Below are 27,071 nucleotides of genomic sequence, written 5' to 3'. Positions count from 1 at the left end.
AGCTTGGGCTGGCACTTGTGCTCTCTTAAGGAGTGCATGATGTCTGTCCAGGCTCTTCTAGCTTTCATAGTCTCTGCTGAGAAATCGGGTGTGAGTCTGATTGGTCTGCCTTTATAAGTTACCTGACCTTTTTCCCTTACTGCTTTTAGTATTCTTTCTTTACTTTGGGCACTTGATGTTTTTACTATTATGTGTCGGGAGGTATTTCTTTTCTGGTCCAACCTATTTGGAGTTCTGAAGGCTTCTTTTATGCTCGTGGTCATCTCATTTTTGAGGGTAGGGAAGTTTTCTTCTATGATTTTGTTGAAGATATTTACTGTGCCTCTTAGTTGATACTCTTCTCCCTCTTCTATTCCTATTATCCTTAGGTTCGGTCTTCTCATTGTGTCTTGTATTTCCTGGACATTTTGGGTTAGGAGCTTTTTGTTTTTTGCATCTTCTCTGGCTGTTTTGTCTATGTTTGCAATGTTGTCTTCTGCCCCCGAGATTCTCTCCTCGATCTCTTGTAATCTGTTGGAAATGCTTGCTTCTGTGACTCCTGATTTCTTTTTTTGGTGTTCTGACTCTAGGGTTATCTCTTTTAGCGCTTTTTTTATTGTGTCAATTTCTGTTTTAATTTCCCTCTTCCATTCCTTTATTTCCTTGGTTCTGTTTTCATCTCGTTCTTTGAGTTCTTTGAGTGTTTTTCTTGTTTCTTCTTTAAAAGCTTCTGAATCTTTTTGCTTTTCCTCCCTTTCTTGTTTAAGTAACTCTATCAGCGTCTTGAGGCATGTTTTCAGGTCTGTGTCTTCTTTCTCTGGAGTGTTTGGAATTCCTATGTTTGCTACTATCGGAGAGCTGGGTTCTGGTGTTGCTAGATTGTCTTGGTTTCCTTGGGATATACTCTTTCTCTTTCTTCTTGCCATTTTGTTGTCAGTGATATGTTCTTGCCTTTCCCTTGTATCTGGTCTGTGTCCCTGGTACACTTTCCGTGTGCACTCCTCAGAGATCTCTCTACTCCCCAGCAGCCCAGGTTCTGGGTGGCAGCTGTGCCAGGCTCTGCTCTGCGTACTGAAGTCACCTCCGGGTGGAAACAGATGTTCCTAAGATTTGTTCCTGGTCACAGTAGCTCAGCCTGTATGAGCCGCCTTTCCGGCTGGTGGTTGGGCCAGGCTCTGCTCTGCGACCTGAAGTCATCTCCGGGTGGGAACAGAAGTTCCTAAGATCTGTTTACGGTTATTGGATCGGGGAGGACAGGGCAGGTCAGGGCAGGGGGTGCCCTTTCCGTGTGCACTCCGCAGAGATCCCTCTGCTCCCCGGTAGCCTAGGTCTCCCACTCACCAGTTGCTCAGCCTGTACGAGCCGCCTTTCTGGCTGGAGCCGCCTTTCCGGCTGGTGTTTGGGCCAGGCTCTGCTCTGGGACCTGAAGTCCTCTCCGGGTGGGAACAGAAGTTCCTAAGATCTGTTCCAGGTCTCAGTAGCTCAGCCTGTACGAGCCGCCTTTCTGGCTGGAGCCGCCTTTCCGGCTGGTTGTTGGGCCAGGCTCTGCTCTGCGACCTGAAGTCCTCTCTGGGTGGGAACAGAAGTTCCTAAGATCTGTTCCAGGTCTCAGTAGCTCAGCCTGTACGAGCCGCCTTTCTGGCTGGAGCTGCCTTTCAGGCTGGTGGTTGGGCCAGGCTCTGCTCTGCGACCTGAAGTCCTCTCCGGGTGGGAACAGAAGTTCCTAAGATCTGTTCCAGGTCTCAGTAGCTCAGCCTGTACGAGCCGCCTTTCTGGCTGGAGCCCATTTTCCGGCTGGTGGTTGGGCCAGGCTCTGCTCTGCGACCTCGAAGATTTTGTTTTATATGTGTGGTTTTGTTTGTGTGTTTATTTGTTTTGTTGAGGGAGGCATATTTTGTCGTATTGTGTTTTTCACTGTTTTCCTGAAGGGTTGATTTTATTTTCCAATTTTTGTTGTTTTATAGAGAGGGAGATAACATGAAATTGAGTATATAGAAAGGCATGGTACAAGAAGTATTCAGTATGGAGGGAAATGGATCAATATATATTCTATGAAAAATAAAAGTTATTTAAAACAAGATAATTTAACTTTAGAGAAGTTACAATTTCATAAGGAAAGGCATTTTAAAAAAATGCAAGGCAAAGGTAACCTTCAGATTAACTACTTGTTTTTTAGGAAAATGACAGAGGTCTCCCACACAGTACAGGCTATTACTCCTGACTTTGGTTACCATAAGTAGATGGTAAAACCCTGTTGCTCAAGACACTCCACACTTTGACATCAAGACATAAAGAAGTCAATCTCAAACCAATATGAAAATCCCTTCCTCTGAGCTTGCTTTAATAAGCTAAGTAGGTTTTTGAATGTCCACACTCATTGTATCTGTTATGATGTTTAGTCACTTCACAACATCTTAAGTTATTGACTTTATAATGCTCTTCACATTTTAGAAAACACAATCCTGAGATGTACTCAGTATTAAGCTACCTCCACTCAGTTCCTTGAACATTCAACTTATGCCTGTAAAACTTACTCAGAGACCATTTCATGCAATGTGTACTTAAGTGTGAGTGCCAGAGAAAATAAGGCAATCCATGAGAAATGAAAGAAAAGCCTTTTCCCACAATACTCCCAATTTCCACATCACTATTAAGAGTCTAAAGTCTTAAACTTACAATTTACATGGGCTATTGTCAATCCATGCCCATTCCTTTTGTTCTTTATTATATGACAATCCAATCCAGTAACTTCCTGGAGTACTCTGGAGATGAAGAATCCTCTGTAAGGGAAACAACACAGCTTCTGATGAAATTTTTGTTTCTGATGATAGAAGACTATGCAGAATAGTGCCAAACATTACTGTGTGATCTCAGCTTTCCTTCTTCCCACTACTCAGTTATACATTTTTCATTTTCTAAAGGGACATCTTACCAGTAGCATATTTAAATAGACAGCTTAATAAGTTATTTAATATAAAAACTAATGGTGACATGAGACATTGAGATCAGGACATGATCTATGATGGTGTACCTTAGACCACGTCTAACTATTTAACCAAGGCTGTCTGTAAGCTCACAATCTTCATAATTAAGGCATTATTCTTTTTAGATTTTAGCCTTTTTAATGATATATCATTTTATTCATTGCCTGTTCTATGACTGAGCTAAACAATGATTCTCAACAGGGCAGACTTTATTATCCAATTAGCACATTAATAAATTGTCAAAGTCCTTGGCCATCAGGTAAATACAAATCGGAAAAACTGTGAAATCTCATCTTACACCAATAGAAATGGGTAAAATTTTTAAAAAAATAATGTGATAGCATATATTGGCAAGGATTTAGAGCAAGGGGAGACTACTCCACTGTTTGTGTGAGGACACATTTGTACAACAACTTTGAAACTAAATTTGGTGGTTCTTCAGAAAAAAAATGGCAATTTTTATGTTCAAAACCCAGCTATACCACTCTAAGACATAAACCTAAAAGCTGTCCGACCATTACACAAAGACTCAATGTCAACTATGTGCATAGCAGTTTCATTTATAATAACCAGAAACTGAAAATATCTTAGATGTTCTCCCACTGAAGAATGAATATGAAAGCATAACATCTGCACAATGAAATACTATTCATCTGTATTAAACAAATATATCATGGATTTTGCAGAGAAATGTATGGAACTTGAGCATATCACCCTGAGTAATATAACCAAGTCTCAAAAGAATATACATAGCATATATTTTCTAATAAGTGGATAATAGCGATAAAATGATGATACCCATGATACACACTACACACTGATGAAATTGCTGCACATGGAGAAGGACACAACCAATCATGCTTAAGTCTCACTTGGAAGCAAGGATGGGATAGTCATAGAAGGTAGATGGAGGGAGGAAATTGAGTAGGAGTGGGGATCATGAGAGGAGTGAGGATTCAGGGTTGGTTGTGGAAGGTATCAGGGGGAGAACATATGTCAATTTTAATTATTGGAAATCTGCAAATAATGTGGAGTTTGTAAGGGTCATCTCCCAAAAGATATTGAGAAGAGTGATAAGGAAGGGACACATAAATCAATGGAATTGTCTTTAGCTGTGATTCTATGTAACCTGAAGAACCTGCATTCTATGGCCAATAAAGAACTCCAGGGGAATAATAGTGATGCCAACAAACTCACAAAACTTTTTATACACAACTTATTCTGTCTACAAGAAATGCAGGGAATGGGTCTGGAGCAAAGACTGAGGGAACAAGAAACCCATAACCAGCTCAAATTGAGACTTCTTTCTTGAAAAACCATCAATCGCTGACCCTATTAAAGATATACTATTATGCTTGCAGACAGGAGGCTACTTCCAGTACCAGTTTCTGAGAGGTTCCTTCCAGGATGCTCCCCAGCCAAATAGTGGATGGAACTGGAGACTTTTGTGGAAGAAAAGGAGGAAAGATTGTGAACCATGAATGAAATACATACTCAACAGAAAGACCAATAAAATCCAGTAACCTGGAACCCTGAATATTTCAGAGACAGAACCACCAAACAAAGAACATAAAAGGAGGTGGACCTCTGCTTCCCTAAACATGTGCATCTTGGTCTTCATTGTATGTGCAAACAATGGAGCAGCCACTATCCCAATAGCTGTTGCCTGGACATGGATCACGTTCTTGTAGCTGGGCTACTTTCTGGCCTCATTGGAAGTGGATTCACCTAGGCTCATGGAGACATGAGATTAATTATGGTTCCTCTATTAAATCGAAATTACATAATTAGTTGATATTCATTTTTCATGTTTTTCTTTAACAATGTATTAAATAGGTGTATAATATCATATCATGTTATAAATAACAAGGATTTAAAGGTGATCCTGATAGTAATTATCTTGAAAAATATAGACTTTATATTTGAAGAGATTAGTAATAATTTAAAGCAGAAATGATGGAATCTTGTTAAATTTAGCTTTTTTTAAATAGTCAATTTTAAAGATGGATAATTTTTTAACAGAGCATAAGAACACTGTGCAGTAAATACATAGACATTTCCTATAAAATCACCATTTGCTAACTGATCAAGCATTTAATTCCACATTTCTCATATTATCTCATTTTAAGACAAGTCCAAACCTCAACTACTTTCCCTGTTATCCTCAGATTACACATGTAAGAAAACTTCACTTCCAGGTTTTAAGAGCAAACCCCACAGAGAAGGGGTTTTCTTGGCACTCTATGTGGATAAATGTCTGGCAACAACAGTGTGTGCTATATCAAAGAAATAAGCCTCATCAGGGAAAGACATGTTTTCTGAGAGACCCTCTTATAGACTTCTGAGAAAAGAGGAGACTGAAAGACATGTATCTCTGCAGTAATTATCCTCTTAACAAACCTGTGCCACACTATTTTGTTCATATGACAGGCTATCCATATACAAATTAAAAAAAAAAAAAAACTCAAGTCAGTTATTTCATTATTCAGAGACAAAGACAAGTCTAAAAGAATAAAAGGATGTGTCTACATTACCAGTTCATCCTCGTTATCTATCTTCAGAAGGGATAAGCTATAATTCTGGCAGGTTTGTTTACATCCACTCCATGTTATTTTATTCATGATGAAATAATAACATTTTATACCAAGGCAGAACCAGTGTAATTCAACACCTTTGTCTGTAACAGTGCAGATATGTGGTTACAGTTTTTGTTTACTGGTATACTGTTTTCAGTACAACATATCAATTAAGCTTGTTATAAACAGAGAGAGAAAGCAAATGGGATAAGAAAAAAAATGAGTGAGTAGTAAAATCTTACAGGCCTCAAAAGAATGAGATTCTATAATGCTGAGTCCCCTGCAAATTCATAAGCTATATAAACTAATTGATAACATAGGGATATAGAATGTTTTATATGTTAACCATGAATACAGCAGTAGCGAAAATAGTACATATACAGAGAATAAGATTATTTATCCTATAAGAGATGTGGTTCAGATGGACATGACTTATGTCTATAACATGAGCATTCTAAAGGTAAAGGCACAAAGATTAACACCAGTTTGTAGTCATCCTAGGCTAAGTGGTGACTTCAATAATGCATTGTAAGCACACTGGTCACACACTACTGTGCACTTAGCATTGTGCTATGATCTGTATGTTAAAAGAAATAAGAGACATAAGAGGGAGGTTTTGATGTTGGTAGTTTCTTCTCCTAATTACGTTGATGCTGTCCATTGTGTGTACACATGTGTTAATGTTTCAATCTGAATACATTAAGATGTGTGCTGATTTTTTAGTAATATCACCTCAATATGAATATTTTATTTACAAAGTTGATAAAATGTGACATGAACTACTCACAGACTTTAACTTTAACCTTCATTTTTCTATAAAGAGTGATTATTGTGCAGGTCAGACTGGCCTGTAATTTGCTCGAATGTCTATACTGTCCTCAAAGATGTAATTCTCTTTCATCAAGCTCATAATCATAGGGATTACATGCTACCCTTACAGACAAGGAAATTATTTTAAAGTAGTAGCACAGAAAATTTTACATGGGTTTAGAATTCTTTTTTTTTTTATAGAAAATTTTGTTAATTATTTTATTTATTTTTTTTTTGTCTTAAAAACAAGATTTATTTTTTTTAACATGAAAATACATGGAAAATACATTGGTCTCTTATCTGTTACAAATAAGACTCAAATTATTAATCATAACAAGAAGTGTTTCTTGAGATATTTCCATCTACACAAAAGACTAACAGCTTTTTATTTTTTTTAAAGATTTTAAACATTTTTTGCTTAAAATTATACATTTTTGTCAGTACTGTTTTTTCAGACATTAAAATAAATTTTACATAAAACCATGTGGATATGTTTTTTAGTCAGTACTTGATTTTTTTCAAGGGCTTGACAGTATGCATTGAAAACGTACTAGTTGTAATAAGCATAAAGTACATGCAAAACAAAACGCAACATGGAAATAGTCAAAGTCTTCTTGTTTTGTGAATATATGTATAGTTTTTGTTTTCTTTATTTCTTGGACTTCATACAGTCTGTGAGTTGTTTCTGGGGGAGTGGAAGCCTCTGGGGTTAGCATCCCACTATCAGTGACTGCATATTATGTCTGTTCTTTTGTGACTGGGTTATCTCACTCAGGATGATCTTCTCTAGATGCAGCCATTTTCTTAAGAATTTGGTTAAGTCATTGTTTCTGGTGGCTGAGTAGTATTCCATTGTGTATATGTACCACAATTTTTGTATCCATTCGTCTTCTGAAGGACATCTGGGTTCCTTCCAGCTTCTGGCTATTATAAATAGAGCCGCTATGAACATTGTGGTGCATATATCTTTGTTGTGTATTAAAGTGTCTCTGGGGTATATGCCCAGAAGTGGAATAGCTGGGTCTTCAGGTAGTACTATATCCAATTTTCTGAGGTATCGCCAGACAGATTTCCAGAGTGGTTGTATTAGCTTGCAACCCCACCAACAGTGAAGAAGTGTTCCTATTTCTCCGCAGCCTCGCCAGCATCTGCTGTACTCTGAGTTTTGGATCTTGGTCAATCTGACTGGTGTGAGGTGGAATCTTAGGGTTGTTTTGATTTGCATTTCCCTGATGGCTAAGGATGTCTAGCACTTCCTCAGATGTTTCTCAGCCATTCGGTGTTCCTCAACTGAAAATGATTTGTTTAGCTCTGTACCCCATTTTTTAATAGGGTTATTTGATTCTCTGGTGTCTAGCTTTTTGAGTTCCTTGTACACCTTGGATATTAGGCCTCTATCTGATGTGGTGTTGGTAAAGATCTTTTCCCATTCTGTTGGTTGCCGTTTTGTTTTCTTGACGATGTCCTTAGCCTTACAGAGACTTTGCAATCTCATTAAGTCCCATTTGTTAATCTTTGACCTTAGAGCTTGAGCCATTGGTGTTTTGTTCAGGAAATTTTCTCCTGTGCCTATGTGTTCTAAGGTTTTCCGTATTTTCTCATCTAATAGTTCCAGTGTATCTGGTTTAATGTGGAGATCTTTAATCCACTTACACTTGAGCTTTGTACAAGGAGATAAGAACGGGTATATTTTCATTCTTTTGCATGTTGAGTGCCAGTTGGACCAGCACCATTTGTTGAATAGGCTGTCCTTTTTCCATTGAATGTTTACTGCTCCTTTGTCAAAAATCAGGTGACCATATACATGAGGGCTCATTTCTGGATCTTCTATTCTATTCCATTGATCCACTTGCCTATTTCTGTACCACTACCATGCAGTTTTCAGCACAATTGCCTTGTAATATAGCTTGAGGTCAGGGATAGTGATTCCCGCAGATGTTTTTTTGTTGTTGAGGATGGATTTCGCTATTCTAGGTCTTTTGTTATTCCATATGAAATTGCACATTGATCTTTCCAATTCCATGAAGAACTGGGTTGGAATTTTGATGGGGATTGCATTGAATCTGTAGATTGCTTTTGGTAGGATGGCCATTTTTAAGATGTTGATCTTTCCAATCCATGAGCATGGGAGATCTTTCCATTTTCTGAGATCCTCCTCAATTTCTTTCTTTAGAGGTTTGAAGTTCTTGTCATACAGGTCCTTTACTTCCTTAGTTAGAGTCACACCAAGGTATTTCATAGTTTTTGTAACTATTGTGAAGGGTACTTTTTCCCTAATTTCTTTCTCCACATGTTTGTCCTTTGAGTATAGGAAGTCTACTGATTTGTTTGAGTTAATTTTGTATCCGGCCCCTTTGCTGAACTTGTTTATCAGCTGTAGGAGTTTTCTGGTGGAATTTTTGGGGTCACTCAAGTACACTATCATGTCATCGGCAAAGAGTGATGTTTTTATCTCTTCCTTTCTGATTTGTATCCCCTTGATCTCCTTTTGCTGTCTAATTGCTCCAGCCAGGACTTCCAGTACTATGTTGAATAGGTAGGGAGAGAGTGGGCAGCCTTGTCGAGTCCCTGATTTTAGTGGGATTGCTTCAAGTTTCTCGCCATTAAGTTTGATGTTGGCTGTTGGTTTGCTGTATATTGCTTTTATTATGTTTAAATATGGGCCTTGGATTCCCGTTCTTTCCAGGACTTTTAACATGAAGGGGTGTTGGATTTTGTCAAATGCTTTCTCAGCATCTAGTGAGATGACCATGTGATTTTGGTCTTTAAGTTTGTTTATATGGTGGATTACATTGATGGATTTCCTTATGTTAAACCATCCCTGCATCCCAGGGATGAAGCCTACTTGGTCATGATGAATGATGGTTTTGATGTGTTCTTGGATTCGGTTTGCAAGGATTTTGTTGAGTATTTTTGCATCAATGTTTATAAGTGAGATTGGTCTGAAGTTCTCTTTCCTTGTAGGGTCTTTGTGTGGCTTAGGTACGAGGGTTATTGTAGCCTCAAAAAATGAGTTGGGTAATATTCCATCTGATTCTATCTTTTGGAATAGCTTGGCGAATATTGTTGTTATATCCCCAATAAATGTCTGATAAAATTCTGCACTGAACCCGTCTGGACCTGGGCTTTTTTTGGTTGGGAGGCTTTTGATGACTTCTTCTATTTCTTTAGGTGTTATAGGGTTATTTAGATGGTTTACTTGGTCCTGGTTCAACTTTAAGACCTTGTATCTGTCTAGGAATTCGTCCATTTCTTCCAGATTTTCCAATTTTGTGGAGTATAAGTTTTTGTAGTAGGATCTGATGATTTCTTGAATTTCCTTAGTTTCAGTTGTTATGTCACCACTTTCCTTTCTGATTTTGTTAATTTGGATACTATCTCTTTGCCCTTTAGTTAGTCTGGCTAGGGGTTTATCAATCTTGTTGATTTTCTCAAAGAACCAACTCTTTGTTTTGTTGATTTTTTCAATGGTTTTTTTTGTTTCTATTTGGTCTATTTCTGCCCTAATTTTGATTATTTCTTGCCGTCTACTCTTTTTGGGTATATCTGCTTCCTTTTGTTCTAGGGCTTTTAGCTGTGCTGTCAGGTTGCTGATGTGAGCTCTCTCCAGTTTCTTCTTGGAAGCACTTAGGGCAATGAGTTTTCCTCTCAATACTGCTTTCATTGCATCCCATAGGTTTGGGTATGTTGTGTTTTCGTTTTCGTTGAATTCTATAAAATCCTTAATTTCTTTCTTTATTTCTTCTTTGACCCTGCTATCCTTTAACAGAGTGTTGTTTAGTTTCCATGTGTATGTGGGCATTTTGTTGTCTTTGTTGTTGTTAAAGACCAGCCGTAGACCATGGTGATCTGAGAGGATGCATGGGAGTATTTCAATCTTCTTATATCGATGAAGGCTCGTTCTGTGTCCAATTATGTGGTCAATTTTCGAGAAGGTGCCATGGGGTGGTGAGAAGAAGGTGTATTCTTTTACTTTAGGATAGTATGTTCTGTATATATCTATTAATTCTAGTTGGTTCAAAGTCTCTCCTAGTTTTGCAGTGTCCTTGTTCAGTTTCTGTTTCCCTGATCTGTCCATTGGTGAGAGTGGGGTGTTAAAGTCTCCCACTATTATTGTGTGGGGTGAAATGTATTTTTTGAGCTTTAGTAGAGTTTCTTTTATGAATGTGGGTGATTTTTTATTTGGAACATATATGTTAAGGATTGAGAGTTCCTCCTGACAGATTTCCCCGGTAATGAGTAAAAAGTGTCCTCCTTTATCTTTTTTGATAACTTTTGGTTGGAAATTTACTTTATTCAATATTAGAATAGCCACTCCAGCTTGCTTCTTGGAGCTGTTTGCTTGGAAGTTTTTTTCCCACCCTTTTACTCTGAGATAGTGTCTGTCTCTGTCTCTGAGATGAGTTTCCTGTATGCAGCAAAAGGCTGGATTTTGTTTACGTATACAGTCTGATAGTCTATGTCTCTTTATTGGGGAGTTGAGACCATTTATGTTAATAGATATCAAGGAATAATTGTTTCTGTTTCCTTGATTTTTGCTTTTTTGGGTTGAGATGTGTCTGTGTTTTTTTTTCTTTAGTTTTCTTGTTTAGGAGTTTTCTTGTTTTTACTAGGCTGTATTTTCCCTCCTTGTATTGGGTTTTCCACCTATAATTCGTTGTAGTGCTGGGTTTGTGGTCAGATATTGTGTGAATTTAGATTTGTCTTGAAATATCTTTGTCTCTCCGTCGATGGTGATTAATAGTTTTGCTGGGTATAGCAGCTTGGGCTGGCACTTGTGCTCTCTTAAGGAGTGCATGATGTCTGTCCAGGCTCTTCTAGCTTTCATCGTCTCTGTTGAGAAATCGGGTGTGAGTTTGATTGGTCTGCCTTTATATGTTATCTGACCTTTTTCCCTTACTGCTTTTAGTATTCTTTCTTTACTTTGGGCACTTGATGTTTTTACTATTATGTGTCGGGAGGTATTTCTTTTCTGGTCCAACCTATTTGGAGTTCTGAAGGCTTCTTTTATGCTCGTGGTCATCTCATTCTTGAGGGTAGGGAAGTTTTCTTCTATGATTTTGTTGAAGATATTTACTGTGCCTCTTAGTTGATACTCTTCTCCCTCTTCTATTCCTATTATCCTTAGGTTCGGTCTTCTCATTGTGTCTTGTATTTCCTGGACATTTTGGGTTAGGAGCTTTTTGTTTTTTGCATCTTCTCTGGCTGTTTTGTCTATGTTTGCAATGTTGTCTTCTACCCCCGAGATTCTCTCCTCGATCTCTTGTAATCTGTTGGAAATGCTTGCTTCTGTGACTCCTGATTTCTTTTTTTGGTGTTCTGACTCTAGGGTTATCTCTTTTAGCGCTTTCTTTATTGTGTCAATTTCTGTTTTAATTTCCCTCTTCCATTCGTTTATTTCTTTGGTTCTGTTTTCGTCTCGTTCTTTGAGTTCTTTGAGTGTTTTTCTTGTTTCTTCTTTAAAAGCTTCTGAATCTTTTTGCTTTACCTTCCTTTCTTGTTTAAGTAACTCTATCAGCGTCTTGAGGCATGTTTTCAGGTCTGTGTCTTCTTTCTCTGGAGTGTTTGGAATTCCTATGTTTGCTACTATCGGAGAGCTGGGTTCTGGTGTTGCTAGCTTGTCTTGGTTTCCTTGGGATATACTCTTACTCTTTCCTCTTGCCATTTTGTTGTCAGTGATATGTTCTTGCCTTTCCCTTGTATCTGGTCTGTGTCCCTGGTACACTTTTCGTGTGCACTCCTCAGAGATCTCTCTACTCCCCAGCAGCCCAGGTTCCGGGTGGCATCTGGGACAGGCTCTGCTCTGCGTCCTGAAGTCGCCCCCGGGTGGGAACAGATCTGTTCCTGGTCACAGATGCTCAGCCTCTCCGAGCCACCTTTCCGGCAGGCTGTTGGGCCAGGCCCTGCTCTGTGTCCTGAAGTCGTCTCCGGGTGGGAACAGAAGTTCCTAAGATCTGTTCCCGGTCACTGGATCGGGGAGGACAGGGCAGGTCGGGGCAGGGGGTGCCCTTTCCGTGTGCACTCCGCAGAGATCCCTCTGCTCCCCCGCAGCCTAGGTCTCCCACTCACCAGTTGCTCAGCCTGTACAAGCCGCCTTTCCGTCTGGTGGTTGGGCCAGGTTCTGCTCTGCGTCCTGAAGTCCTCTCCGGGTGGGAACAGAAGTTCCTAAGATCTGTTCCCGGTCACAGTTGCTCAGCCTGTACGAGCCGCCTTTCCGGCTGGTGGTTGGGCCAGGCTCTGCTCTGCGTCCTGAAGTCGTCTCCGGGTGGGAACAGAAGTTCCTAAGATCTGTTCCAGGTCACAGTAGCTCAGCCTGTACGAGCCGCCTTTCCGGCTGGTGGTTGGGCCAGGCTCTGCTCTGCATCCTGAAGTCGTCTCCGGGTGGGAACAGAGGTTCCTAAGATCTGTTCCCGCTCACAGTTGCTCAGCCTGTACAGGGTTTAGAATTCTTAATGATGCAATTTGAGTTTTTTTCTGTCACAAATTATATAATGTATCAATTTTAAATATATTAGTCTTTACATGTGGGAACCACCATATCCTATTCTCACAGCACAGTGAGATTATATAAAAGAGGCCTTCATAAATGCTAAATCCAGAAAACAATATTTAATAATGATAAATAAACTATTTCAGGTTAAGATGGCCAGTCACAATGAAGAGCATAAAGGTTCCCTTTGACACTTAACATTTTCATCTTTCTGTCCCATTGACTGTTAATGACATTGTTACAACATGAGCACACCAGGGTCAATCTCCCTTGTCTTCTGCAGAGAGGATCCCTTTATTACAAACAGGACAAACACTCAATGAATGCAACTCAGATGAGAAACACACACACACACACATAGACACACAATTATATTTTAAATTTCTTCTATGTAAATTCTCTAAGTCTAATTTAGCATAAATAGTTGATAAATATTCCCTTACAAAATATTCCCATATTTGTCAGCAACAAAGTTGGAGATTCATATTTTGCCATAAAGCAAAACAATCAAAATTCTCAGGGTGACTGACTGAAAATTCCATACCAAGGGATTAATAAGAGTGCTAAATGGACACTGTTTTCTAGAAAATAAATATCCTCCTAATCCAAACATGTATTTCTGGCTCTCTACATGTGTACATGAATAAAGGAGCCCCAAATCATTAACTCAGAGATTGTCAGCATTTTATTCTGTTTCTATGACTCTAAATCTTCTGGAATAGATAATAATGCAATTCTGTATTCATTATTCTCCACAGTTTCATACCTGTGTGCTCTGAGGAATCTATAACAGTCTTGGTTTCACTGTACCATATTTTCTGTACTCTGTTGAGGGAGTCCAGGATATCATTGCTAGCACAATATCTTGCAGCCATATTTCTCAGCATTTCTTCTTTTAAGTCAATGTCAGTTTGCATGGTGCTACAGTTAGGGTGGCAGTATAGAGTTTCCTGTGGTTCATGTTTTTCTTGATTATACTGAAAAACTAAATTAATAACAGACATAATATCAAAAATACTTGTAAAAACTACATATAGAAATTTTAAATTAGAGAAAAATCTTCATGATCACAGATCACACATCAATATTTTATTGCTATTTTAACATGAGTAAATTAGCACTTCGATTAACATGCTAAAGAAACAGATACATCAATTTTTCGCTATACTTATGTTGATTATAAAATGAATTATAGCATTGCTGAGTAATCAGAGGAGCAACAGGGGTGTTCTCCCTCATGATCCCACAGAGAAGAGGCCACCAGGAACTCTCAGTACACAGAGCACACAGTAGAGCCTAGGAACTTAGAGTTCCAGCCTAGGCAGAACCAGCCTACTGCCATCATGAACCAAAGCCTGCCTGCATATTGCTGAGAACCCACTGGAGCCATAGGAGTGCTTTCCTTTCTGAGCCCATATGTGAATATACACTTTCTCTATATTGACTATCAGGGGAGAGGCTTCCAGGAATATTTAGGGTAGGTAGCACAGTGTAGCATGGGAACAGATAGTTCTGTCTCAGAGCTCACCCACTGCTGTCAGAACTCAGTGCCTATCTACAGAAAGCTGAGCACCCCAAACCAATATCCTTCCTATGCCCACAGGCCCAGAGACCCACAGGAATGACTAGCTCCAGATAGAGAAAACAAGATCAAATAGTATCATAGACAACAAGATGGCAAGAGAGAAATGCAAGAACCTAAGGAAAGGAAACCAAGAGAACCTGGAAACGTCAGAATTTAGTTCTCCCAAACATCAAATAGCAATAGCCCAACACATCAGAAAAACAAGACTTGCACCTAATATTGTACTTCATAATGATGATGAAGGTCTTGGAGAAGCACATAAATGACTCCCCTAAAAAATACAATAGATCCAGGAGAACACAGGTAAACAAGTAGAGGAAACACAATAAAACACTTAAAGAGCTACAGTAAAACCCAACCAAAAAATGACTTAAAAACAGAAATAGAAAGAATAAAGAAATCACAAAAGGAAATAGATCACTCTGGAGATATAAAACCTGGGAAAGAGATCAGGAGACATAGATGCAAGCATCACCAACAGAATAAAACACAGAAAAGAGAGTACCAGGGGCAGAAGATACCATATAAAACATTGACACAACAGTCAACTAAAATTTAAAACTCAAAAAGTTCCCAAGCCAGGTTATTCAGGACACAATGAGAAGACCAAACATAAACATAATAGGTTTAGAAGGGAGCAAAAGCACCCAACGGAAAGGCACTCTAAACGGGTTCAAGAAAATCAAAGAAGAAAACTTCTTAAACATAAATAAAGCCTTGACAATGAACATACAAGAAGCCCATTGTACTCCAAGTAGATTGGACCAAAAAAGAAATTTCTCCCAATAAATGATAGTCAAAACACCAAATATTCAAAACAAATAAAAAATACTAAAAGCAGTAAGAAATAAAGCACAAGTAACATATGAATGCAGACTGATCAGAATTACACCAGACTTCTGAACAGAGACTATGAAAGCTAGAACATCCTGGACAGACATGATGCAGACACTAAAAGAACAAAAATGGCAGTGCAGGTTACTGTTTCCCCCAAAACTCTCAATTACCATAGATAGAGAAACCAAACTATTTCAGGACAAAACCAAATGTACACAATAACTGTATATAAACTAATCTCTACAAAGAATAATAGATTTAAAACTCCAACACAAGGAGGGAAACTACATCCTAGAAAAAGCAACAAAATAATCTCCTTTCAACAAATATTTAAAAAAAAGAAAACCGCACAAACATAATTTTACCTCTAACAACAAAAATAACAGAAAATAACAATCACTATTTCTTAATATCACTTAACATAAATGAACTCAATTCCACAATTAAACTAGCAAATAAACAAATAAACATACAAACAAAAAGACTATCAGACTGGATATGTAAACAGGATTGAAGTATTGTTGCATACAGAAAAGTCATGTCAGTGATAAAGACAGACACTACCTCAGAAAAAAAATTTCCAAGCTAATGTCCCCAAGAAACCAGCTACAGTGGCCATTCACAATTCACATAAAATAGTTTTTCAGCCAAAAATTATCAAAACGAGAAGGAAGGACACTTTATATTCATCAAAGGAAAAAATCTATCTAGGTGAACTCTCAATCCTGAACATCTATGTTCCAAATACAAGGGAACCCAAATTAATAAAACAAACTCTACTAAAGCTCAAAGCATATATTTCATCACATACAATAGTAGTGGAAGACTTCTACACCACATTCTTTTCTCATCAATGGACAAATCATAGGAACAAAAATTGAACAGAGACACAATGAAACTAACAGACATCAAGAGATTTAGCAGATATCTATAGAACATTTCATCCTAAAACAAAAGAATATACTTGCTTCTCATTAACTCATGGTACCCTCTCCAAAATTGAATATATAGTCACTCAAAACACATAATACCTGCCTCAGCAGATACATAAACATCTAAATAATTTCATGAGTCCTATCAGATCACCAACGAGTAAGGCTTGACTTCAATAGCAAAAAAAGAAAAAAAGAAAAGAAAGAAAGAAAGAAAGAAAGAAAGAAAGAAAGAAAGAAAGAAAGAAAGAAAGAAAAAGAGCCCACATATGCAAGGAATCTGAACAATGCTCTACTGAATGTACTACTCAATGATAATTTGGTCAAGAAAGAAATAACGAAAGAAATTAAGAATTTTTTTTTTTAGATTTTAACATAAATGAAGGCACAAAATATCTAAACTTATGAGATGCAATGAAAGCCAAACCAAGAAGAAAACTCATAGCTCAGAGCACCTCCAAAAGGAAACTGAAGAGAGCATATGCTAGAATCTTGACAGCACAGCTGAAAGCACTATAACAAAAAGAAGCAGATATACCCAAGAAAAGAAGTCAGCAGAAAAAAATAAAACACAGCACAGAAATCAACCAAGTAGAAACAGAGAGAACTATACAAAGAATCAACAAAAAAAAAGAGCTTGTTCTTTGACAAAATCAATAGATTGGCAAACCCTTAGCCATACTAATAAGAGGGCACAGAAAGAGTATCAAAATTCACAAAATCAGAAATGAAAAGAAAGATCTAACAATAGAAACTGGGAATATTCAGGAAATCATCAGATCCTACTACAAATGCTTATATTTAACAAAACTGGAATATCTGGAGGAAATGGACAGATATCTATACAGAAACCATGTCCCAAATTTAACTAATGATCAGATAACTATCTAAAATGTTCCAAAACCCCTAAAGAAATAGAAGTAGTCATCAAAAGCCTCCAAAACAAACGAAAATCTTGAGTAAAAAAAGGAAAGACAATGGAAGTAACTTCCAATTACTTCATTTGTTTCTTTTTTTTGCAGCAAATTAAATTAATTTATACTCATGATTAATTAAATGCACACATATGTAAGAAATTATGAACAAACAATAGCATGAATATAGAACTATTTCTACATGAAAGAGGGTTTACAGATATACAAAACCTTGCCTAGCCATCTCTGGGCAAAAGGATTAGGAAGAGAGAGGTGCTAAGACACCTCTTTTTTTTTTAATTGAAGAACTTTATTAAAAAGAAAACAAAGATAAATGTACAATTTTTAAGCATTTTTGAATAAAAGTTTACAAATACATTTTTGTCATTGCTTGGCTTTTTTTTAAAGGTTTGATAGTGTGCATTAAGATCTTACTAGTTACAATGAGCATAACTTTACAAATAAATACCTAAGTAAAATATTGATTGAATACATAATAAATAATGAAAATCTGAACTATAAAATGATATTAAATATGAGACAATTCTTGCTGGATGATATGGAATGCAAAATATCCTTATATAGATATGTTTTAGCATGGCCCAGAAGTGAATTACTCTGTAAACTTGAAGAAATCTAATAACGCTTAGCATTCAAGGTCTTTGTACAGTGAAGTCTTTTCACTTAAACATGACCTCAATATGCATTAAAGAAAAGGGGGGAAAAGTAATTTTGTTGCACATCTGTTTCCAAAAAATGTTCACATTAGATTCAAAAATCACATGAGCTCAGAAGGTACATTATCACCAAGTCCTCAGAAGGAACATAACCAAGAATGAGAAACTACAGAGCAGCTCCCAATAGTGCGAAACATAACAAATTACGTACAAAGAGAAACACTGCAGTTTGTTAAGAAAAGTTATAAGTTCCACAGATTATGAGCCATCCCCTGATTTTAGGCAATGAATGAATTTAGTGTGTAGCTGCATTGTTATTGTCTGAATCTATTCTTTAGGAAAAATATCAAAGACGATATATCACAATTACTCACCGTTTGTCACCAACACTGCAACAGATGCCAGCCTAAGAGAAATGAGGATTCCAAGCACTATCACAAGGAACTTCCAAGAGACAGAACAGACTTAAATCAACAAAACAAAAGAAGAAAATCATCACAATAAAGAGACCACATCTCAATATTAGTTATGATTTTTTTGTAGCATGGAGGCAAGGAAAAATTTTGCACAGATCTATGATTTAAAATAAGTGAAACTATGCACTCACAATTGCAGATTTCCACTTAAAAATAACTCTAGAAATTCTAAGGCATGAAGTATCACAAAATTTTAAACAAGGCTTTAGTTTCTATTGTGAATCCCCCTGACTCAGCCAACCATGAGCTAGATGACAGGCATGAGGCCTCACCCAGTTCTTTAGGAACAAAGCAAATTCTACAAAATGCATTGGAGGCATAGATACAATTCCAGTACAGAATAACAAACTGGGGCTTGCAGTCCAATGCAAAAAATAACTGAGGATAGAGAGGAAGGCAAGAGAGCTTTATGTTCTTGAGAATTGGTAAGGAACAACAATTGTTCTGGGCCTGATCTGTATACAACCTCATCCTCAAAAAGACCTGTAAGTCAACTATATCTTTTTCATGCAGTTGAAATTACTCTATATAATACTCAGTATTTTAGTATTTCTAAGGAATATGGAAACTGAAACTCATGCCTCTGATTACCACTACATCAAAAATGAAAGAAAATCTTACCTTGGAGCACATCTGTGGCAGTGTGTACAAAATAATTTTAAAAGTAAATAAAAATTGATATTTTCTCAGTTTCATTAATAAAATTACTCTTGATATTTTTAGGAATTAACCATGGAGTATAGTCATTCCCACATGCAATAATTCTCCCAAACCCTCTCTCTTACTCAAAAACTTTCTTCTCAGGAGGAAACATTGTCTTCAAATGGTCAGCTTTTGTTGCCAAGAGCATTAGATGTTGTGATATTTATGATAGTTAAAACATTTACTTGGAGAGTGAAAAGCTGTTGCTAAGACAGTAGCTACATTTCCTGAGTAGTTTTTTTTAATTGAACAACTTTATTTTAAAAAACAGAGATATATGTACAGATTTTAAAAGCATTTTTCTATAAAAGTATATGGATAGATTTTTGACAGTACTTGATTTATTTAAAGGTTTGATAGTATGCATTAAAATACATAAAATACATCTAAAAAAAGATGTAACCTGGATATTGTCAAAGTTTTCTTGGTGTGTAAAGATTAAACATAAAGATTTTCATTTTTTTCCGCCTTTGTTTTTTTTTTAACTACTTTATTTGAAAAAAAAATAAATGTCCAAATTTTAAGCACTTTTGCATAAAGTACGAATACATTTTTTCAGTGCTTGTTTTTTTTTAAAGGTTTGACAGTGTGCACTAAGATCTTACTCGTTACAATGAGCATAAAGTACATGTACAACAGGAAGTAACCCTGAAATAGTGAAAGTTTTCTTGGTGTGTAAAGACTAAGCATAATGTTTTTTTTTTCTTTTTCTTCTTTCTTTTCTTGAACTTTATATAGTCTGTGAGTTGTTTTTGGAGTGTTCAGAGCATTCTGGGGTTAGTATCCAATTATCATTGATTACATATTATGTCTGTTTTTTTCTGACTGGATTATTTACTCAGGATGATATTCTCTAGATGCATCCATTTTCTCAAGAATTTCATAAAGTCATTATTTCTGGTAGCTGAGTAGTACTCCATTGTGTAAATGTACCACAATTGTTTTATCCATTCAAATACTAAAGGACATCTGGGTTCTTTCCAGCTTCTGGCTGTTATAAATGGAGCTGGTGTGAACATTGTGGTACATGTGTCTTTGTTGTACAATGGAGATTCTCTGTGGTCTATGCCAAGAAGTGTAATAACTGGGTCTTCAGGTAGTATTATGCCCAATTTTCTGAAGAATCACCAGACTGATTTCCAGAATGGTTGTACCAGTTTACAACCCCACCAACAGTGGAGGAATGTTCCTCTTTCTCCACAACCCCCAGCATCTGCTGTCATCTGAATTTTTGATTGGGGCCAATTTGACTGGTGTGAGATAGAATCTCAGGGTTGTTTTGATTCGCATTTCCCTGATTTCTAAGTATATTTAGCACTTCTTAGATGCTTCTCAGCCATTCGACATTCCTCAACTGAGAACTTTATGTTTAGTTTTGTACAACATTTTTAATAGTGTTGTTTGGTTCTCTGGTGTCTAGCTTCTTTACTTCTTTTTATACCTTGGATATTAGGCCTCTATCTGATATGGAGTTGATAAAGATCTTCTCCCACTCTGTTGGATGCCTTTTTTCTTTTCTTTTCTTTTCTTTCTTTCTTTTTTTTTTTTTTTTTTTTTTTTTTTTTTTTTTTTTGACAGTGTCCTTAGCCTTACAGAAACATTGCAATCTCATTAAGTCCCATTTGTCAATCTTTGACATTAGAGCACAAGCCATTGGTGTTCTGTTCAGGAAATTTCTCCTGTGCCTATGTGTTCTAAGGTTTTCCCTACTTTCTCATCTAGTAGTGTCAGTATACCTGGTTTAATATGGAAATTTTTGATCCACTTGCACTTGAGCTTCATACAAGGAGATAAGAAAGGATCTAATTTCATTCTTCTGCATGCTGAGTGACAATTGGACCAACACCATTTTTGAATAGGCTGTCCTTTTTCCATTGAATGTTTACAACACCTTTTTCAAACATCAGGTGACCATATATGTGAGGGCTCATTTCTGGATCTTCTATTCTATTCCATTGATCCACGTGCCTATCTCTGTACCAGTACCATGAAGTTTTCAGCACAATTGCCTTGTAATAGAGCTTGAGGTCAGGAATAGTGATTCCCAGATATGTTTTTTTGTTATTGAGGATGGATTTCACTATTCTACTTCTTTTGTTATTTCAGATGAAATTGCACATTGCTCTTTCCAACTCTATGAAGAAATGGGTTGGTATTTTGATGGGGATTACATTGAATCTGTAGATTGATTTTGGTAGGATGGCCATTTTTACAATGTCAATCCTTCAATCCATGAGCATGGGAGATCTTTCAATTTTCTTAGATCTTCATCTACTTTCTTCTTCAAAGAATTTAAGTGCTTGTCATACAGGCACTTCATTTGCTTAGTTAGAGTCACACCAAGGGGTTTTATACTGTTTGTGACTAATGTGAAGGGTAACTTTCCACTAATTTCTTTTTCTGCATGTTTGTCCATTGAGTAGAGGAAGGCTACTGATTTGTTTGAGTTAATTTTATATCCAGCCCCTTTGCTGGACTTGTTTATCAGATGTAGAAGCTCTGGTGGAGTTCTTGGGGTCACTTGAGTACAGTATCATGTCATCTGCAAATAGTGATGTTTTTACTTCTTCCTTTCCAATTTGTATCCCTTTGATTTCCTTTTGCTGTCTGATTGCTCTGGCCAGGACTTCTAGTACTATGTTGAATAGGTAGGGGGAGAGCAGGCAGCCTTGTAGAGTCCCTGAGTTTAGAGGGCTTGCTTAAGTGTGATGTTGGCTGATGGTTTGCTGTATATTGCTTGTATTATGTTTAGGTATGGGCCTTTGATTCCTGTTCTTTCCAAGACTTTTAACATGAAGGGGTGTTGAATATTGTCAAATGCTTTCTCAGCATATAGTGAGATGACCATGTAATTTTTTTCTTTTAGTTTGTTTATATGGTGGATTACATTGATGAATATTTGTATATTAAGCCATTCCTGCATCCCAGGGATGAGGCCTACTTGATCATGGTGAATGATCGTTTTGATGATTTCTTTGATTCAGTTTGCCAGTATTTTGTTGAGTATTTTGAATCAATGTTCATAAGTGAGATTGATCAGAAAGTCTCTTTCTTTGTAGGGTCTTTGTGTGGTTTAGGAACGAGGGTTAATGTAGCATGAAAAAAATGAGTTAGGTAGTGTTCCATCTGATTCTATTTTGTGGAATAGTTTGGAGAGTATTGGTATTATGTAGTCAATAAATGTCTGATAAAATTCTGCATCTGGTCCTGGGCTTTTTTTGTTTGGGAGGTTTTGATGAATGCTTCTATTTATTTAGGTGTAATGCAATTATGTAGATGGATTCCTTGTCCTGGTTTAACTTTACTATCTGGTACCTGTCTAGGAATTCATTCATTTATTTGAGATTTCCCAGCTTTATTGAGTATAGGCTTATATTAGGATCTGATAATTTCTTGAATTTCCTCAGTTTCAGTTATTATGTCGCCTTTGTTTCTCTTGAACTTCACATAGTCTGTGAGTTGTTTCTTGGGTGTTCAGAGCTTTTTGGGATTTGTATCCAATTATCAGTGACTGCATATTATTTTTGTTCTTTTGTGACTGGGTTACCTCATTCAGAATGATATTTTCTAGATGCATTCATTTTCTGAAGAATTCCACAAAGTCATTGTTTCTGATAGCTGAGTAGTTCTCCATTGTGTAAATATACCACAATTTTTGTATCCATTTATGTACTGAAGGACTTCTGGGTTTTTTCCTGCTTCTGGCTATTACAGATATGACTGCTATGAACATAGTGGTGCATGTGTCTTTGTTGTATATTGGAGCGCCTCTGGGGTAAATGCCCAGAAGTAGAAATATTGGGTCTTCAGGTAGTACAAAGTCCTATTTTTTAAGAAATCGCCAGACTGTTTTTCCAGTGTGGTTGTACCAGTTTACAACCCCACCAACAGTGGAGGAGTGTTCCTATTTCTTCATTTGCTGACAAGCATCTGCTCTCATCTGAATTTATGATCTTGTCCAATCTGACTAGTGTAAGGTAGAATCTCAGGATTGTTTTGATTTGCATTTCCCTGATGACTAGGGATGACCACCATTTCTTTAGATGCTTCTTAGCCATTCGATATTCCTCAATTCAGAACTTTTTTGTTTAGCTTTTACCCCATTTTTAATAGGATTGTTTGATTCTCTGATGTCTAAGTTCTTGACTTTTTTTTTATACCTTGGATATTAGGCCTCTATCAGATGTGGAGATAGTTAACAATCTTTTCCCAATCTTTTGCCTGGTGTTTTCTTTTCTTGACAGTGTCCTTAGCCTTACAAAAACTTTGCAATCTAATTAAGTCCCATTTGTCATTCTTTGACCTTAGAGCAGGAGCAATTGGTGTTCTGTTCAGGAAATTTTCTACTCTCCCTATGTGTTCTAAGGTTTTCCCTACTTTCTCATCTATTAGCTTCAGTGTACCTGGTTTAATGTGGAGATCTTTGGTTCATTTGCACTTCAGCTTTGAAAAAGGAGATAAGTTACGGTCTATTTTCCTTCTTCTGCATGCTGAGTGCCAATTGGCCAACATCATTTGTTGAGAAGGATGTCCTTTTTCCTTTGAATGTTTTCACCTCCTTTGTCAAAAATCAACTAACCATATATGTGAGGGCTCATTTCTGGATCTTCTGTTCTATCCCATTTATCCACGTGCCTATCTCTACGAGTATCATGCAGTTTTTTAACAAAATTACCTTTTCGTATTGCTTGAGGTCAGGGATGGTGATTCCCACAGATATTTTCTTGTTCTTGAGGATGAATTTTGCTATTCTAGGACTTTTGTTATTCCAGATAAAATTGCACGTTGCTCTTTACAACTCTATGAATAATTTTGTTGGAATTTTGATGTGGATTGCAGTGAATCAGTGGATTGCTTTTAGGCCATTTTTACAATGTTGACCCTTCCAATCCATGAGCATGGGAGATCTTTCCTTTTCTGAGATCTTCCTCTACTTTCTTCTTCAAAGAATTTAGGTGCTTGTCATACAGGCTTTTCATTTGCTTAGATAGAGTCACACCAAAAGATTTCATACTGTTTGTGATTAATGTGAAGGGTGTGTTTTCCATAATTTTTTGCTCTGCATGTTTGTCCATTGAGTAAAGGAAGGCTACTGATTTGTTTAAGTTAATTTTATATCCAGCCCCTTTGCTGAACTTGTTTACCAGCTGGAGAAGCTTTGATGGAATTATTGGGGTCCCCTAAGTACACTATCATGTCATCATCAAACAGGCATGGTTTTAATTTTTCCTTTCCAATTTGTATCCCTTTGATTTCTTTTTGCTCTCTAATTACTCTGGCCAGGACCTCCAGTACTATGTAGAATACGGAGGAGGAGAGTGGTCAGCCTTGTCTAGTCCCTGATTTTAGTGGGATTACATCAAGTTTCTACCATTAAGTTTGATCTTGTCTATTGGTTTGCTCTATATTGTTTTTATTATGTTTAGGTATGGACCTTGGATTCCTGTTCTTTCCAAGTCTTTTATTATGAAGGGGTGTTGTATTATGTCAAATGCTTTCTCAGCATCTAGTGAAATGATCGTGTGTTTTCTTCTTTTTGATTGTTTATATGGTGGTTTACGTTAATGGATTTCCATATATTAAACCATTCCTGCATCCCAGGGTTGAAGCCTACTTGTTCATGTTGAATGATCTTTTGGATGTGTTCTTGAATTCTGTTTGCAAGGATTTTGTTAAGTATTTTTGCATCTATGTTTTTAAGTAAGATTTTAGACACTTAGAATACTTACCTCTGGGGCCATATTTTCCAGGATGCTGAGTTTTCTCAAGCCTCACTTGGTTCTGCAACCCTGAAGATTTAGGAAATCTCACAGTTGCAAAATTTACCCCATGGTCTCTCATCTTTGGAGTATGTAGATTATCTTCTCTGTCAAAATATGTTTTGAGTGATTTCTAAAGATAAAATGTCCACATTAATGAATATACTAATGATAGTGAGGGATGGGAAAGGGTGGTTTTGTCTAGCTCAGTTAATAATTCAAACATGCATACATGAAATAAACATGATTTCATTATAGGTGAGAACCCTTTACAGATTTTTGTTAAAATTGTTTATATTTCTAACAGTAACAGCAATTCCTAGGACATATAAAAAAAAACCTCAATTTAAGACTAAGTCATTATAATATTGACACAGCTAGTTTGTTAATAATATTCAGCAAATAAATATGTCAGGTAAATTTGGTACCACTAAAAATCATTAAAAAACTTTTAAACAATCTATCCTTTTAACAAAGGCTTAAAGATTTAGAAATAAAAAAATATCACTTTAAAATTATTTTTACCTATTTATAAACACATGAATATTAAATGATATTTCAGTCTTTTTTTATATACATGACTCTCTGAGTTCCCCATACACTGCTACAATAGATCCAAGAAAAATAAATATCTCTCTGGGTAAAGCCTCAATCAGCTGAGAGCTCCACTATCTCCTCCCAGCTACATTGTACACATTCTTCTCTGTGCTTGATCCTGGGAAATGTATTTAACTATAAAAAAGTCTACTGAGAGGGATAATCCAGCCACAGAAAGAAAATACTAAAGATTCTCTCATCCGAGGCTCTTAGCTCAAAGTCTCCAAAAAATGATTTGTAAATATTAGCAACTGCAGCAAACAAAAAAATAGAAAAGAGACTTTGCTGTATGGGATGTGGGAACAAAAGAGAGAGGCATAGAGAATACATTATGAACTTTTAAACTTAAATCATTCCAGGTACAAATTATGTTGCATGTAACATATACATGATTTTGCAAGAGTAGGCCATATGGTTTTGTCACTATTTATCATACATGAGATATAATCAGATAATAGATATAAATATATTAGTAAACAGTAAGCATTTGTAAATGACCTTACCCTTATATTCATAAATGAGCTTGAGCCAGCAAATAATAAAGACAAACTGCACATATGATAGCATTTTTCTACTTTGCTAATTTTTGAAATTTTTTGAAGAGATGCATTATTTGCCTTATATCTTGATAAATAAAAGAATCCTTCAAATTAAATTTTTTTCCAAAGTGTTATTTACTAATATTGCTCTTGGGATAGGTATACCCACGCCAATGTTTATATGTCCAGAATACAATATCTCAATGTGAGTTCTCTCACTCCACCTACCCATGAGTTCCAGGGATCAATCTCAGGTATTCAGTCAAGATTCTGTAGCAAGTTCATTTAAATAAATTAACTTGTATACTATTAGCATATCTTTAAGATGGATAATATTTAAACTTTTAACACAGTTAAAGAATCATGAACTCCATAGATCCCTCCTCTTTAATTTCTTAGCACACAAGTCCCAGCATATTTCAAAAAAAAATATCCAGTGCAGAATTATGGTTTTCAGATGTTGCCAGATGTAGCCCGATCTAACACAACCAACAGAGTTTCCCCCTCAATCATACACTCATGTCAGAACATCTGAAATTCTCTAAATTATATTAGATCATTTGATAGAAAAGCATTAAAAGCGGGCTTTGTTACCTGTGACTCTTTCCTGAAATGATGCTGGTAGAAGGAATGAATCCCCCAACTGGGAAAAAGGTTGGCCTTTCCTGGTCTGTATCCTCTAAGAGGCCCCAAGAAGAAAGGCAGAACTAAATTTCCTCTGAATAATAATACTCAACTTTATGATTTTTTGCCCCTCCTCCTGACCAAAAGAGGAAATTGCTTTTGAAAGCAAACTCTGAGAGGAAAGAAAAGAAACAAAATATTATGACAGATTCTGTGAAACAAATGCCTGTAAATGATAGTTGATGTCTAATTAGATGAACACTACTGAAGAGAGAACAAAACCAATGTTCTTAGTACAACTACTCAGGGAAAGATGGAACAAAGATGCTCTGCTCATATTTTTATAATGCACTGTTTGAAATTTTCTCTTATTCTATTATTTCACATTCTAGTGATGCTTTACTTCCTGAATATGTTAGAGTGTTCACTGGGATTGATGTGGTCATTCAGGGTAGGACATATGCAAAGGCTTGACCTTATCCAACTCAATAACTGTAACAACAATAGTAACACTAGTGACAATGACAGTAAGAAACAATGTTTAAAAGAGCAGAATAGGTAGAGGAATAACAGATGATTCGATTCCAATA

At 36.6% G+C, this 27,071-nt stretch overlaps 1 protein-coding gene across 1 annotated transcript; it reads right to left on the bottom strand.

Moving 5' to 3' along the window:
• Positions 1 to 5,488: 5,488 nt before the first annotated feature.
• Positions 5,489 to 24,803, bottom strand: LOC308418399 (killer cell lectin-like receptor 4; the record flags this gene model as incomplete). The annotated part of the gene is made up of 4 exons (XM_080913752.1): positions 5,489 to 5,640; positions 13,606 to 13,824; positions 18,159 to 18,248; positions 24,692 to 24,803. The coding sequence occupies 4 exons, from the start codon at positions 24,801 to 24,803 to the stop codon at positions 5,489 to 5,491; spliced, it is 573 nt and encodes a 190-aa protein (XP_080769878.1).
• Between the last annotated feature and the right edge of the window lie 2,268 nt (positions 24,804 to 27,071).

Source organism: Micromys minutus (genome assembly GCF_963924665.1).
Source record: "Micromys minutus genome assembly, chromosome: 3".
NCBI classification, from domain to species: domain Eukaryota; kingdom Metazoa; phylum Chordata; class Mammalia; order Rodentia; family Muridae; genus Micromys; species Micromys minutus.
Note: the sequence above shows the minus strand (reverse complement) of the source record. Positions and strands in the feature narration are given on the sequence as shown.